The 15,438-nt window shown below is 37.5% G+C and overlaps 1 protein-coding gene across 3 annotated transcripts in view; it reads left to right on the top strand.

Moving 5' to 3' along the window:
- The window catches only part of tpk1 (thiamin pyrophosphokinase 1), a 70,050-nt gene that overhangs the window by 33,712 nt on the left and 20,900 nt on the right, over nt 1-15,438 (top strand). For 2 of the 3 annotated variants that reach the window (XM_030123853.1, XM_030123854.1), the window contains exons 6-8: nt 1,779-1,874; nt 9,156-9,302; nt 13,791-13,902. In XM_030123853.1, the coding sequence (XP_029979713.1) occupies nt 1,779-1,874; nt 9,156-9,302; nt 13,791-13,902 (355 nt within the window). The remainder of the gene's footprint in view (nt 1-1,778; nt 1,875-9,155; nt 9,303-13,790; nt 13,903-15,438) is intronic. The other variant, XM_030123855.1, reaches the window with a different exon arrangement.

Raw genomic sequence — 15,438 nt, forward strand, 5'->3', positions numbered from 1 at the left:
GAGTTGGGTTTAAATGGCTTTTATGCTCGAGACCCTTCAGAAGTTCCACCTGCAGTGACAAGAACATACAGAATCATCAAAGTGCATTTAGACTGAGTCAAAACCCATTCCCCCATTGTTGGTCTGAGTGACATTACAGGTATAATGCACTGTGCAATGTGTGGTGGTTGACATAAAATACAGTTAAGATTGTGTATTTCTATAATAGATCATGAAAAAGTTGAAAATATGTAATTAAAATGCATTTAAAGATGCATAAGATTTAGTGGTATCTTGCAGTGAAGCTACACATTACCATCAAAACCAACTGCTTCACCCTCTACTGCAGTTGCCACTAAAAACATGACCTGATATTATGTCTGGTCAGCTGTAAGACATAGTAGTCAGATGGTATTGAAAAGCCCATTCTGAACAACTGTAGAAACATGAAGGACTAAATGGAGAAAGATTGCCCTTTCTGTAGATATAAACTGCTCTTTCTAAGGTAGAAAAAAAATCCACAATGATTCAGGAGGAATGATTTTCAGGAGATTATGCATGAATGAAAACATCAAATAAATGCAAAATGCATGTATATCCTAAGTAAAATAATGTAAAAACACTTCACCTACTAGACTCCTGCTCAAATGTTGCCGTACAGATTCTTGATTCCCTGTTCCTTGTTGTTCCAGAGATTTGTTTATGTAGATGACTATCCAAGATCAAAAAATAAAATGCTAATTATTTTCAAAACTGGACTTTTTATTGTTTAAAACCAGCAAAATCTCAAACTACAATATTGAAGGATGTGATGACACTTGGTTCAATAGATAATTACACAACAAACATGAATAAACAGCAAGATTAAACTTACACATGCATGTAATGGAAAGAAAATGCAGTATCCGTGTCCCTCTCTGTTACTGTGATCACACCCCTACTAAAATGCAGATCCAATACACCACACACACACACACACACACACACACACACACACCCACACCCATAAACATGATCACACACTCGCTCACAGTTATTTGATGCCTTCAGCTGTGACACTCTCCTTCTTCCTCTCCCTCTTTCCCACTCTTTCTCTGTCTGTAATATTAGTCCTTCACAGATATCACACGGGTTGCCTTATAAAAACGAGCAATCCTTTTTTTTCTACAGAAACACAGAACAGAATGTTATGGTAATGCTTTAGGAGCAGAACAATGGGAAAGTTTGAGGCGTTCCTTCAGAGATTTGTCAGAAACAGTGAATAATTCTGCATAAATGGAAGGGAGAGAACAGAAAAGCATCCACGAGGGAAAGAGAGAGACACGGGTGGGGGGATGAGATGGAGAAAGGAGGGAGGAGGAAAGGGGTGGTGGTGGTGGTGGTGGTGGATGGGATCAAACAGAGCACAGCGAACAAGTGTGTGTGAACTGACTGCGCTGTGTGTTGGTGTGAAATATGGAGGTTGGCGTGTTTTGGGAGAATGGTGACAGTGTGTGGAGTAAAAGGAGACACAGGGAGAGAAAGCCAGAGCGTGGTTGTTTACCTGGATTCTGTAGTTTAGGGCCACTGACTGGAACCTTTACATTATTCAGGAACACAGCTCGCAGACAGCCAGACAAGACTAAAACACTGATTTATACCTCTCTGCATCTCTGTGCCTCTCTCCGTTTTTCTGTTCTCTCTTATCCCACTATCCCTTATCTCCGTCTGCATTTTTGTTCTGCTGTCTGTATGTGTGTACGTCTTTTGGATTGTGTTTTGTTGCCTATGCGTGTTTCCATTTGTCTTTGTGTATGCAGGGATGCAGGCTGATCGAAACGGCTGACCAGGATCTAACGGACTTCACCAAGTGTTTGGCCATCATGTTGAAGGAGATTCAGGAAGAGCAGTTAAAGGTGAACGCACACGCAACTCGTCTATGTTTTCAATCAACAAATGTGTCACAAACATAGCTTAAGTAAGAATATTGTCACAAATAGAGCAACAGCAATCGCAGCGCTCACTAAATGAATAAACACTGCTCTTTTTCTCCCTTAGCTCTTGAGAGTTTAATGCCCTTAAGCAAGGCATTCAGTCCTCAGCTACTTAAGATGAGCTGCTCAGAGGTCAATGGTGTTGGACTGTTCAGATCCCAGCTGGAAGCTAGTGTGGGTGGATGAATATGAAACAATGCGCTGCCGGAAAAGAACATGCAAACCCACTCAACATCCCCTTAAGAAATTCATGTTGAAGCGTATTATTGGAATAACATTACCCACATTTACACCTACAGTTAAAAAGTGACCTGTAACTTGTGATTTCCCGCATTTAAAACAAAATACTTCATTTTCATTGTGATCTTTTCAAAGAGTGGAGCTTTTCATAACAACCTGATATCCCAAATTTATGAAATAAGCTGCCAGCCAGAACGAAGCACCGTGCCCAGCCAGCTGCTGCAGAGCCAGACACACACAGCGATCTGATCCCGAGATTGACTGGATTTCCATTCTGACTCGCAAAATGTCAGCCGAGGTTTTACAGAATCTGCATCTCTCAGAGGAGAAGGGAAGGTGTTATCTGAGTTTTTCATAGCTTTGACAATTATCATTAGAGAGTGTAATGTCAGTGCCTATTTACAGTATCTATCTGCGGTCTCTCTTTCTGCTGCTCTTCCTTTATCTTTTTATTTTCTCCATTATTAGAATTTCTAAGCAGCATGCCGAGTGTTGCTCCAATCAGTGTGAGTGCCTCAATCACTTCACATCTCAAAGTTGATGAAAGACCATGAAGAAGATGCTTACAGACACACAAATACACGCTTCGTTTCATATGTACATGTGTTGCTACCTCGTGTGTTTGCACTTGTTTTTTAGTGTCAGGGTTTAAGAGGATATATGCTTTTGTCCTTCCTTCTTCTCTCCAGTGTGGCTAATATTTACTCTGCCTCTGAACCGGCTCTGGGTTTTAGTCTGTCTGCCTGTGAGAGATATGAACCCAACAATCGCTTTTTCTCACTCTGTAAGAGTTGCCACTGATCACTTTTTGTTTGTTTGTTAGGATTTCTTGACCCACTAAGCCCCTTATTTCAACTTTTTTCCCAACACTTTAAGCAGCAGTTCTGTAAAAGCACAACTTTTCTAATAATTTAATATCCTACCTTATCATTTTTCCTTTTTGCTTACCTTGACTAATTTCCTCACTTTTCCTGTTTAAATGAATAAAACACAGATGAAATAATAAAAGGGTGATTTGCCGATTATTGTGCTGCTGTTTAAGATTCAGAATATTAGTCCCTGAATGTTTTCCTTCACACAGCTTAGCGCTCGATTTAGAGAATTTATCTCGCAGTACGCTGGGTGAAATCCCAAAGAATGGTATCAGAGGATTACTGTGGGGGGATGAGCATGTGTTTGTTTGTAAACCTTTACACTGAAATACGTGTGATTGTGTGTGCACATCTTTGTTTCAATCCATATTATTCTTTTATAATAGGCTAGTATGTGTGTTTGTGTGCACCTGTTGTGTGTATCTGATATTTATCCCAACACCTGGTGCATGTGCTGCTCTGTTTGTCTTCTCACGGCCCCAGCTCTGTCCTAGTTAGCTTGTCTCTCCTTCACTGTTGCAAACATACACAGCATCACTGTTTTCATTTTCTCCTCTCTTTCTCTGTTATCTGTTCATCAGCCTCAATAAAGAGACATGAGCTTTTGTGTTGATCTCAGAGCCAGCGTTGCTTGCTCTGGCTCCCCCGGCCAATCACAAGAGGGTACAGTAGTGTCTGTAGAAGCAGCTTGTTAAATTTCCAGCATTCAGTCATGAGATTCTCCTTGCCCTGCTTGTTTTTGTGCTTTTAGTAAACAAACACGGAATAGGAATGAATAAAAAATTGTGTTATATAGAGTTTGATATGCATAGCGGACACAACAGAACTGTCGCTAGGAAGTGGAAGCTCCGACAAACTGGTGTGTCAGAGGAGGTCAAAACACAATATGCTGTTTTATTTGCCCTCATCCCTGCTCCTTGTTTCCTATGAGCGTTTTTTTTTTTTTGTTTTTTTTTTGAGTTTTGGCAAGTTGTTGTGAATTTTGAACTGATAGACTATTTTCACTACTACTGCTCGCTTTTTATTTGATTCCCCTATGTCCTTTCTTTGCTTTTTCTTGTAGCAGCATCAGTTCTGTCAGGGCATCCTTTTGTATACATTTTTTTTTTTTTATGGAGACAATCACCAAGAGAAAGAAAAGATAGTAGAAATGAAACTGGTGGGTGGTGAAATGAATGGATACAATGATACCATAAGAGATCGTACAAAATAAAAAATTTGTTTTAAACTGTATCCTGTAAGTTTTGCTCTGACCGTAATTTGTCTCCAAAATATGCATTATGTACTCCTGTCTGAGTAACAATTGCTTAAACCTACGCAGAAATGCAATTTTTATAAGTATTTTGGTTGTGATAAATGGGTTTGTAGCTGAGTTCCATGGGGTAAAAACATTTTAAATATGAAAACACATCCTTATGAGTTGCTGCTTTTGTTCTTTTATGGGTTTTGTTAGAACTTATAAACTATCAATTGACAGCAGCTTTAAATCCAGGTTTAACTGTTTCCCCTCCAAATATTTGGACAGATGTTGCTCTGTTCTCCATTTATTCAAAATATGTTATGAAATCACATGAAAGTATTCTAAATTATTGAAAGCAGGGTCTTTGTCTTTTTTCATTCCAATATGTCTTTTTCTTTGACAGAAGAGTTTGGTTACTAAGTGCTGTTTACGGTGAAGACATTGCCTCTGTCTGTACATGTGGGGGTGTCAGCCAGATGTTGAAATAACCTCGATCTCAACACTCTTCTTTTCAGCTCCATACTCTGAGAGAAGGAGTTAGTTGTTGTGTGTTGTGAAAGACTCAGCTCAGATAATAGTCTGATTTTGTTATGTAAGGAGCCACAGCATACAATGGGCTGGAGGCCTTCTACCTACAGGAAGATGGTGAATATGTTGGCATGGAGGCTCTGTAAAGAGGAAGTGGAAATACAAAAATGATAGTAACATACTTTCCGTATTGATTAATGAATCGAGGACATCTGTGTGCAGGGTTCCTGCTGGGTCTTAGAAAGTCTTAAAAGTCTTGAATTTACAAATCTGCATTTAATACCTTAAAAAGTCTCTAAAAGGTATTACATTTGATATTGTAGGTCTTAAGTTATGTTGCTATAAACTTGTTCACTGTATTGTGTTTAAATGTGGCCAGGTCATTATTGGAAATGATCAGTTCTCAACTAACTTACCTAGTTAAATAAAGGTTAAATAAATAAGTAAATAAATGTGTCTGTTAAATGTCCAAGCTGCAAAGAAAGTAATGTTAGTCTACTCAGTTCCACCTGTTCCAACCCCACAATTTATAATGAAATTAGGAGCCAATTATTGCTAACTTTACAGCCCCTTGTGAGAAATGGCTCATAATATTAGGAATCAAGGCATTGGAGTAAATAAATACATTTTCCTCAATTCTAGGAGTTACAAATTTGTGCCAGTACTTAAGCTCTTAAATAGTCTTAAAGGTGTCCTGCCACACAAAAACATTTTTACTTGTATTTTTTGAAATATGTTAGGTCCATAGGTGTTTGTGTTATCTAGCGAATTTGAAAATGAACTGCTGCCTCCTCTGTTTGCTATTGCTACTGAAACGAAATGAGCAGAGAAATCAGGTCAATTAGAAAAATGCTACAGAGTCCATGGTAGAACTTCAGGCATGACCACAAAAGTAATGAAATATGTGTAGTGCCTTTAAATTTAATTTGTTGAAACCTATAGGAACACTTTGTGTGTACAGACAATCTAAAAAAAATAAATAAGTAAAACTGAAGCATCATGCATGGTAAAGAAATACATTTACTCATGTATGAACTATGTACTGACAATAAAATTCTATTTCCAATGTTTCTCAGGTGTTTCCTAAAATTAATTTCAGTGATTTCTGTACAGAATGGATGCATCAAAACATGAACTCTGCTCCATTTTCTAACTATGCATGCCCAGTGATACCCCAATTACTATTTCTAGCTGTCTTAAATATGTTCTCTTTTAATTCCAGTGTTTGTCGAGAGCACCAGACACTGATTATCAGGCTACAAAAGAACACCATTCAACTGGAACATTCCTGTTTTATTGGGCAGCTCAGACCTTACTCAGTCCTGTTTCAACCCTGATTTCTGGTAAATCTGCCAAGCACATTTTGCATGATTGGTCCTTTTCAAGCAACCTGTTCACCAGAGCCCTGAGCTCCTCCCTGCACTGATTCACCCAAGCCTGAACAATGTCTCTGTGAGCTGAACTTCCAAATGGCAAATTTTAGTTACAGTCAAATAAAAGGTGATGTTATGGTTGAATGACGATCTTTTGTTTGACTGTAAAATACTGTCTGTGACTCTTTATCAGGATGTGGCCAACATTAAAATTAAACTCATTATTTAAGGAAATAGAAATTGTTGTGGCACTGGTACAAAATGCAAGTTGGGATTCACATTTTGACTCTCCTCCAAGGAAAAAGACTAAAAAATCAGATTTTTCATTGGTGAATCCTCTGATACATGCATTTACTTATTTCCTGCCTCATGGTTTTTCAGGTCAAAGAAAGAAAGAGGTAAAAATGTAATTAATCAAACATGTTTCAATAATACATCTCTGATTTTGGTAGGTACACTAACACAGATGTCCAAACATAAGCAGTGAAAATAGACAATAAATTCTGCTTTGATGTACTGTTTATGAATACATTTGTATTGTATTGGGTTGGGCTGAAAAGGGTGAGCAAAGTGAGTGTGACGGATGGTATTTGGGTTTGTTTTGTAAGTTGATGTGACTGTCAGTTTTCAGCCTCTGACAGCACCTCTGCCTTCTACACTCTTTTGGGTTTTAAGGCTGTCAGCACTGGTCCTTGACTGCTTGGGGACTTTGTATGAGGATATAAATGCTGAGAGCTGTAAATATAGTACTTAAGTTAGCTGTTGGCTCAAAGTTGAAAACAGCCTTATCTTCACTCTGAAGTTGCAGGAAATGGTATTACTTTAAGTAATCCACTTAGCTCAGTTGATTTGATGTGGCCTCTTAATTCGGGAGTTTGATTTTTATTGTAATGACATAAATTAACTTTGATCTACCATTCATTCTGTATCTGTCCTCCATATGTTTTCATAAATTCATTATCCCCACTGTTGTTTAGCTTTGTTTGTCTTTTGTTTGTGTTCTTAAGCTTGTTCTTTTTTCTCTTTAAACTCTACCAAGGACTTGATTCGTTTGTTCTTTTGTTTTTTTTTTCCTTCTAATTATCAAGTTGTTAAAACAATACATTTCAAAAAACAAATTAAAAGAATAAATAATGAGACGAAACACATCATAGGCTTTTTCGGTATAAATGTTCTGAGGGTGAGTCTCACTAGTTGATGACACAAAAGCAATTTAACATATTTTAAAAGGCTGTATTTGACCAGTCATAGGATTAACTTCCTTGAACCCTTGAGATGTGCATACTCACATATTCCTGAAAGGATTTAGATTTTCTTGGAATCTTATTAGAGCCTCCATTAGCCCCATGAAGATAATTGTATGTTACGAACATCTCCCAGAAGCAGAAGTCACTTTTTGCCTCCTTTTTTTGTGTTTAGCAACCATATCCCTTTGCCTTAAGTTTTGAACTTCTGTCACATTTTTCAGTGAAATAAGCAGCAGCATCCTGCGAAAGAACCATCTATCATTGGACCATACCATACTGTACAACGCAAAATACTTTATAACCTCCTCCAAGGAGGTTATGTTTTCATCGGGGTTTGTTTGTTTGTCTGTCTGTCAGCAAGGTAACTCAAAAAGTTATAGATGGATTTTGATGACATTTTCAGGAAATGTTGATACTAGCACAAGAAACAAATTTAATTTTGGTGGTGGTGGTGGTGGTGGTGGTGGTGGTGGTGGGGTGATCTGCACCCTCCGAGTGCTTTTCTAGTTGTCCATGTAGTTATATTTTGTTTGGGCTCAGTAGTGCTGCATACATTAAAATGAATAGAACTTGGATTGTTAAGTAAAACCTAACAATCAATAAATAAAGCTAAAAATAAATTTGTAAAGCTAACAGTCAATCAATAAAGGCTAGAGTGATGACTAATATTGCACATGGCCTAATGTTGCCTGAGATGTAGCAGCATATTGCGTGTATTTTTGTAAAATTCAATAGTTGAATCTTATTAGTTGGAGTTAATTCTGTAAATATCTGTACTCTTTTTAAAGGGGTTATATGTAGTATTGATAAGAACAGCAGGGGCAGTCACGTACCAGAAAACACTTAAAACTACCAAAACCAAAGATCTATCTGGAATTGTCTAAACAATATCAGAACTGTGACAATATCCAACAAATTGTGAGAATTAACAAACATAATAACATCACATAATTACTTTATACTGTCATATGCTACATAACTAGCTACCTTCATAACATAACTTTCCTGCAGCTGTCGGGCTCCACAACAGAAACTGCTCCAAATAATTCTGTGCAATAAACTGTGTCCCTAAACCATCCTGTGGCATGATCAGCATGTGCAGAGCTGTAAATTGTATATGTAGCTTTTTTGATTTTTGATTTGTCTTTATTTTTGATTTTGCACTTCTTTTGCTGTTGTGTGCTTTTGTACTTTGCTGCTGTAAAACTGGAATTTCCCCTTGTGGGACTAATAAAGGCATATCTTATCATACGTCTTATAACCATACTCAGCTGTGTAGAGGAAACACTGCGATTTCAGCATCAAACTCCGTTGGTGTCATTTACAGCTGTGTCCAGTGGAGAAAACAATAACAGAGCTTGTAGCTGTTATCACTTTGTCACTTCCTTTGACTCCAAAACATTGTTTCTTAACATTTCCCGTCACAGCTTTCTAACACTTTGGTCAAAGTCCAGGTGGTGTTAGTTTTCCTCACCATGGGAGCACGATAGAGTGACTCACTACTCCCTCTAGTGGAGTAAGTCTATTGAACTGTGGAATGAATATATTAAATGCATATCTCGACAATCTAACACATCTAATGTCAGAGCACTTTATTCTGAACACTGTAATGATCATTTTATGTCATTTTTAATTGATATAGCCGCTATAAAAAAATGTGCAGTGTTTTATGTCCAATATTTGTGTCTATTATTTTTATTCAGGTGGACGCCATCGTGACGCTGGGTGGTCTCGCTGGAAGATTTGACCAAACAATGGCATCGGTTGAGACGCTCCACCATGCCCTTTCTATGACTCAACTCCCCGTGTTGATCATTCAGGGCACTAGCCTGGTGTGTCTACTCAGACCTGTGAGTATATTACTGTAAACACCCTGTGCTTAGTCTTCATTTGCACACTCAGACACACAATAGGCTCCCTGCTGTGCAGTTACCAGGACTGTGTCCCATCATCTATTTTTTTATTTTATATGCTTAAAGCTTAAGGGATATTTTTTCACAGGTATTGTATAATGCAACTTCAAAGGACTGTTCATTCAGACATACCCCTGAATTCTTTCATCATTCGTTAAATTTTGCCATGTTTCTTACTCAGTCTTTTATTTTGCACAGGGTTATAGGTGTGCTTTAAAAGCTATGATTCACGGCACTCCACTGTGTTTCTTTTTTTCATCATCAGAGACCAACACTCTGGGGCTCTAACATCTCCTACTGTTTCTAATCATCCCTCTCCCGCTCCTTCGCTTAATTTTCTGTTCGCTCTCAAAAATGTTATTTTCCTTGCTCTGCTTCCACCTTGATTGCAGTGTTGATCACTGTATTTCTGTGTTCAACACACACACTTGTCTGCTCTTATGGTGTTGTGTATGAGAGAGAGAGTGTCTCTTTTGATGCTCCCAATTTTTCGCCAACCTCAGTGCCAGCCACTTTCTTATGTTCCTCACTTGATTGAGTTTACAAGTGGGTTGAACAGGCACCATTTTGAGCGCACACTGCTGCTTTTGTTTTCCCCACTTCTTATTTCCAGTGTAGTTTATTTGGGAGATGTACAGGACAAACACCTAACTGTCACACTTCCTGATGACACCCTGTAATACGTTAAGTAAACCTCTCTCTCGCACACTTCGTCCCAACGTCTTGTCATTATTCCAAAGGCGCGTTTGTCATTTGCTGCTTCATACCTCGACACCTCCAATTAATCTTACTTCAGCGAGGGTAAATTAAGCTCGTTTGTCAATGCAGCTCCAATTCGCTAGCGACTGATGAACGCAGACGCTTGTACATGAAGGTGAACGCAACCTTCTAAGGGCCCAGTGCTATTTGTTCAAGTTACATGTGTAATTGAAGTGTTTACAACTTTTGCCAAATATCCTCACTCCCGTATACAGCGCAATCACACCTTTGTTACGTGCTTTGATTCAGGATTTAGTGGTAGAATCAATACATGCCGCCTGGTTCATGATTTCAAGACAATCTGGCACATACTGTACTGTACAAATGAAGACTGAGCTAAAGGCAGCTGTGTCCACAGGATTCCTTTATGTCGCCTGAAATTATATCTTTTTTCCTAGCATCTCTATTAAACCTGCTTATTTTAGAAAATGAGCTTTGAGTCAAACAAGAGTCACAGAAATGCACTGACTTAATCAGGATTGTGCTTGTTTGTTTTTAGCTGTTGTATCCCAGATGAGGTGTCAAAGTGTTATTGTGCTGTCTCTGGGAAATGTTCACTAGTCTTGTGTTTTCTATAGCTTGCTCAGGGCATTGCATAATTCTCATGTCTCTTTTTTAAATTATGGGTGGGGACACTGTTAGAACTCTAGGCTTATTTATTTTCAGTCCCTACACGATGAGAAGATGTTTTAATCAGTCTGCATCCCAAGGTGAAGCTAAATTTACCCGAAACGGAGCTAACAAAAAAAAGAGAGAAAAAAAAATACTTGTGCTGAGTTCATTTGTTTTATATCTTTGAGTTTATATCGCTCTCTATTCTGTTGAGTTCTGGTCACAGGGCAATGTGAAGCTACTTAACAAAAATGCTTGAGAAAGTTTCCTGTGTGGTAGAACAGCCCGGTTGAGCTGTATGTCACTACATATGGCTGCTCACATCTGGACAGTTTTTTGAGTTTGTGTACCTGATGCCGTTTTACTGAAACCTGTCAGAGAAAACTGATTTAAATGACAGTGTGATGCTTTAGATGGAGTAAGTTCAACAAAATGGGGTTTTCAAATATTAACTAGGTGTTATTGTACATCATAAATTCTGAAAATGAAGCAGTGAGAGAGCATTTTCAGATTTTATTTTTATAATGCTTAATTCATCGCACTTGCACATCATAACCAAGCTCCTCATCTCATCAAATGTTCTGCAATTAACTCTGATTAATTGTATAAAATACTGCATGCGGCTCCTATAAGTAAACATTTAATTTAGAAATAGGACAAAAAGCTTTTATATGTGTTACTTTCTTTGTTTTTCCTCCTTTCGGTTCTGTCACTTGACACACTTAGACACTGAAACTAAGTTTTTCTGAAGAAAACAACCTCAGGGATGTTACCTGAACACCAGGAACTCCAAAGCTTCGAATGTTCCCATGTTTCCTTTCCTCTGGCTTTGCATCTCCAAGAAGCCCAGCAAAGGAAACACTACTTCATAGATGTCACACTTGAAAGATTTCAAACTCTTAATTGAGTGCAACTGTCTTTTCTGTCTTTGTAAGTGTGTTATGATTCTTTTAGATAATTAATCTGAGTTCTAGCTGTCAACTTCTCCAGTCTTTGTGTTTATGCACAAAGACTTTTTCTATGGCAGTTGGAGTAAATGTAGGGCTACTAGCCTGCAGGTATTCAAGTGTTGATGATGCATAACCAAATAAACTGTTTGTTTTTTTCTTTTTCTGCTTTTATTTTCCTTCATTGTAGTCTTTTTCTACTAAATACATGATTTATTTTTGAGTGAAATATTTTTTGTTGTCTTTATAAGGACATTGTTTTGACCTTTTTATTTTCCACCATCAGGCTTTAATAAAAACAGTGTATTCAGAGTAAAGCCATTATTCAGCCTGAGGAATCTGACATAACCTTGCATCTACAATGTGTGATGCACCTGCTTTTTCTGCAAGCCCTAGTTTCTCAAAGGGATGCCATGACATCTTGAAAATTTGTTCATGTGTATGTTTTTTTGTCAAACACTTCACAGCCTCAAAAACATTTTGTCTGTACCTCAGACACTGGTGGGAATCTTCTTGACAGTCTAAAATTTGTCCCCCAACATACTTTTTCCTCTACTAATAAAATGTTATTTATTGCGTACAACTCATTGAGGTATTCATCCGCTCCATTACTTAAGTACTTGTCAGTACTGGAATCCTTTGACTCTTTTTTTTGCATACAGTAAAAAATAGACAGTGATTCAAAATGGCAAGGTATGCTCTTTAACTCAGCTAGGAAGGGAAAATGGGTTACAGCTTTGACAAGAGCAATCATTTATTATAATGAGTCTTGGTCCCTGGGCGGAGAAGCAAGGTTTCTTACGTGGGGCTGAGAATATATAAGAAATAGAATAAGAAATTCAATGACACCTTATTTTCTTTTGTTTCCACTGATGATTGGGTCAGGTACACACCAAACTCTGTGCTGGTTATGGGTGCATTATGACTTTGTCTGTCTGTCCACTCCATACTCATGAATGCAATATTTCAGGCACAGCTTTAGGCAAAATTTCAACTGAATGTGCAATAAACAAATATGAAATCATTTTTAAAAAAAAGCCATGACACATTAAAGGTCAACTTCCCTGTGACAGTATAGTGTTCTGTATACACACTTATTACATTATTATTATTATTATTGTTATTATTATATTATTACCATACAGGAACACAAAGGCAGACCATAGTTCTTATATAGTTCTTATTTTGGTGGATGCTAAGGTGGTGATGGATCCTCTGTGCTGCCAGGTAGAAGCAGTGTGTGAAGCAACAGTGTTTTAGAATTTGTAATACACTTCTAGCAACAACACACCACTACTCAGCTCATTAGTCTTGCTGATATTAAGCATCAGGTGTTTTTTACACCATGTCTCAGAGCTCTTCATCAATCACTACTCCTGAGTGAAGGTAGTTTCTAATTGAAGACAGCAGATTTTTTTATTATAATGAATTATTTGCTGGAAGTTAAATATAGATAGCAGTTAATTGAGTAATTTTCAATCATTCTCTGGTAATCCTTGCCTCTTATTGCACAGAATGATGTGTATTTTAAAGTTCGGAGCGTGAGATAAAGTGGCACCTATTGGTGAAGTTACAGATTGTAACCAACTGAAAATCATTTTTCTGTCCTTTTTGCTTAAGGTGGTAATAACTCAGGTGCAGAAATACCACATTAACACTATGTGACACCTTCCTTAAAACAGAAAAAAGCATTGGATGAGGAGGAAAATGTTTGTTTAGGGCTACAGTAGAAACATGATAGTACAGCTTGGCTCAGTGGTGAGGACCTGTTCTTTCTGTATTTCTAAACAGGTCATTCTAAGGTCATGAAACCACCAAGAATATAATTTTCAGGTGATTATACGCTAATGAATATGTATTTATGAATATTATATTCAGTTTCTGCAATTAGGCTAGAATCTTACACCTCTAGGGGACCTACCAGCCTAACATCACAAACATTTTGGAACCAATTATGATCTTGCAACTTTTACAAGTGTGGTGTGCAAGCCACAAACCATCAGTGCAAAAATATTGAAACTGGACTTTTAGGGAACAGTGAAGCAGGAAACATGCCCAGCTGAACAATGTCTGAATATTTTAGGTGGTGACTCTAGTTCTGTGTCAGCAGGGCAGCCACAGTCTGGAGGTAAACACAGGCCTGGAGGGGGAGTGGTGCAGCCTTATTCCCGTAGGTGGACCCTGCAAGACAGTCACCACGGGACTCAAATGGAACCTGAGTGAGTCACACTGAGACATACATGTTGCTGATGCAGTAAATATGTACATTTATAGTGCATAGTGTGAATCTGCAGTCTCCCACTTTCATCATGGCAACATTTTTTCCTCCTTGTAGGCTTTGCACAACCTTCCAACTGCATTAACACTAGTACAGACATTTGCTCTTTGTATATATTACACAAAGGATAACCATTAAAAATATATTTTTCAAAGGAGGTTGGTTAATGATCTGCAGTGGATCCTGACTATTTAAATTAAATCTGCCAACATCTTTTGTGAACAGATGACAAATTATGAGCTCTGTTTTCCTTCTTTGTGCCAATGGTTAATGTAACAGAGAGTTGCCATGATAACAAAAGTCTTAATTTGTCAACTAATGTCATTTGGTAGTTAGTTGTTGTTGTTATATTTTAGTTACTTTTTTTTTTCATTTACCTGACTGTTATCATTATCTAATTTACCTGACTGTTATCATTATCTAATTTACCTGACTGTTATCATTATCTAATTTATCCTAGATTTCCCAGGGGATTTTTTTGACACTTTTTATTAGTTATTTATCATTTTGTCATACAGAACATAACAACAAACAACAATTAGCGATAGATAAATCGTCACAGTCTAATAGTAAAGATAATTTAGGTTACAGTTATCAAATAGCAATCAAGTTACGCAATTAAATTTTTAGAGCAGCAGTTTATATAACATTTCACAGGACTATGAGACAAACCACACATGAATTGTTTTTAAGTAAACTAATCTATTTCCCCCACATTATCATGTAAAGTTCAGCTTGCGGCCTCAACATAAATGTTAATCTCTCCATTTTGTGAATTTCATCAACAACTATCAACCAGTCCTCCAGCACCGGTGGATCAAGCTGAAGCCATTTATGAGTGATTGTTTTGTTTTGCTGCATTACCAAAGATTTTTAGAAGGTATTTGTCATTTATTGTCAAATCATCAGGAAGATCTCCTAACAGAAGTAGTTAAGTATGTTGTTGTAATTTAAAACCTCAAATCTGTTCTATTTTTATTCCAACATCTTTCCAAAAAGTTGTAATTTTCATACAGGACCAAAAAATGTGGGTGTGGTTTGCCTCTGCGTTCCCACAACCCCTCCAGCAGGTAGAAGCATTTAAGTTTCTACAAAACTGTTGTTTTGAGGATTTCCCAGTTTTAAGAAAAAAAAATGAAAAACATTTTTAGCCTCGACAGTTAAATTCTTCTGCTACCCTTCCACAACATTTAATGAAAATCGGTACAGTAGCCTGTACGTAATCTCACATAACCTCTTTGGCAAAAGTGGTAAAAAAAAAAAAAAATAGAGACTCCGTGATTCAATTGGTGCAGTGACTCTGTCAAAGTCTGTGTTTGACAGAATTTTAGGAAACATCTATGAAATCAACCCAGCAACCCAGTGTAAGCAGAGATGCATGTCAGTGGCAATATTTACATTTATCCCCAAGGATTAGACTTTCAGGTTTGTTGAGATGGAAGGCCACTATGCTGATATTGCAAGAGGAATTTAACAC

The sequence above is a fragment of the Sphaeramia orbicularis genome, chromosome 20 (genome assembly GCF_902148855.1).
Source record: "Sphaeramia orbicularis chromosome 20, fSphaOr1.1, whole genome shotgun sequence".
NCBI lineage: Eukaryota > Metazoa > Chordata > Actinopteri > Kurtiformes > Apogonidae > Sphaeramia > Sphaeramia orbicularis.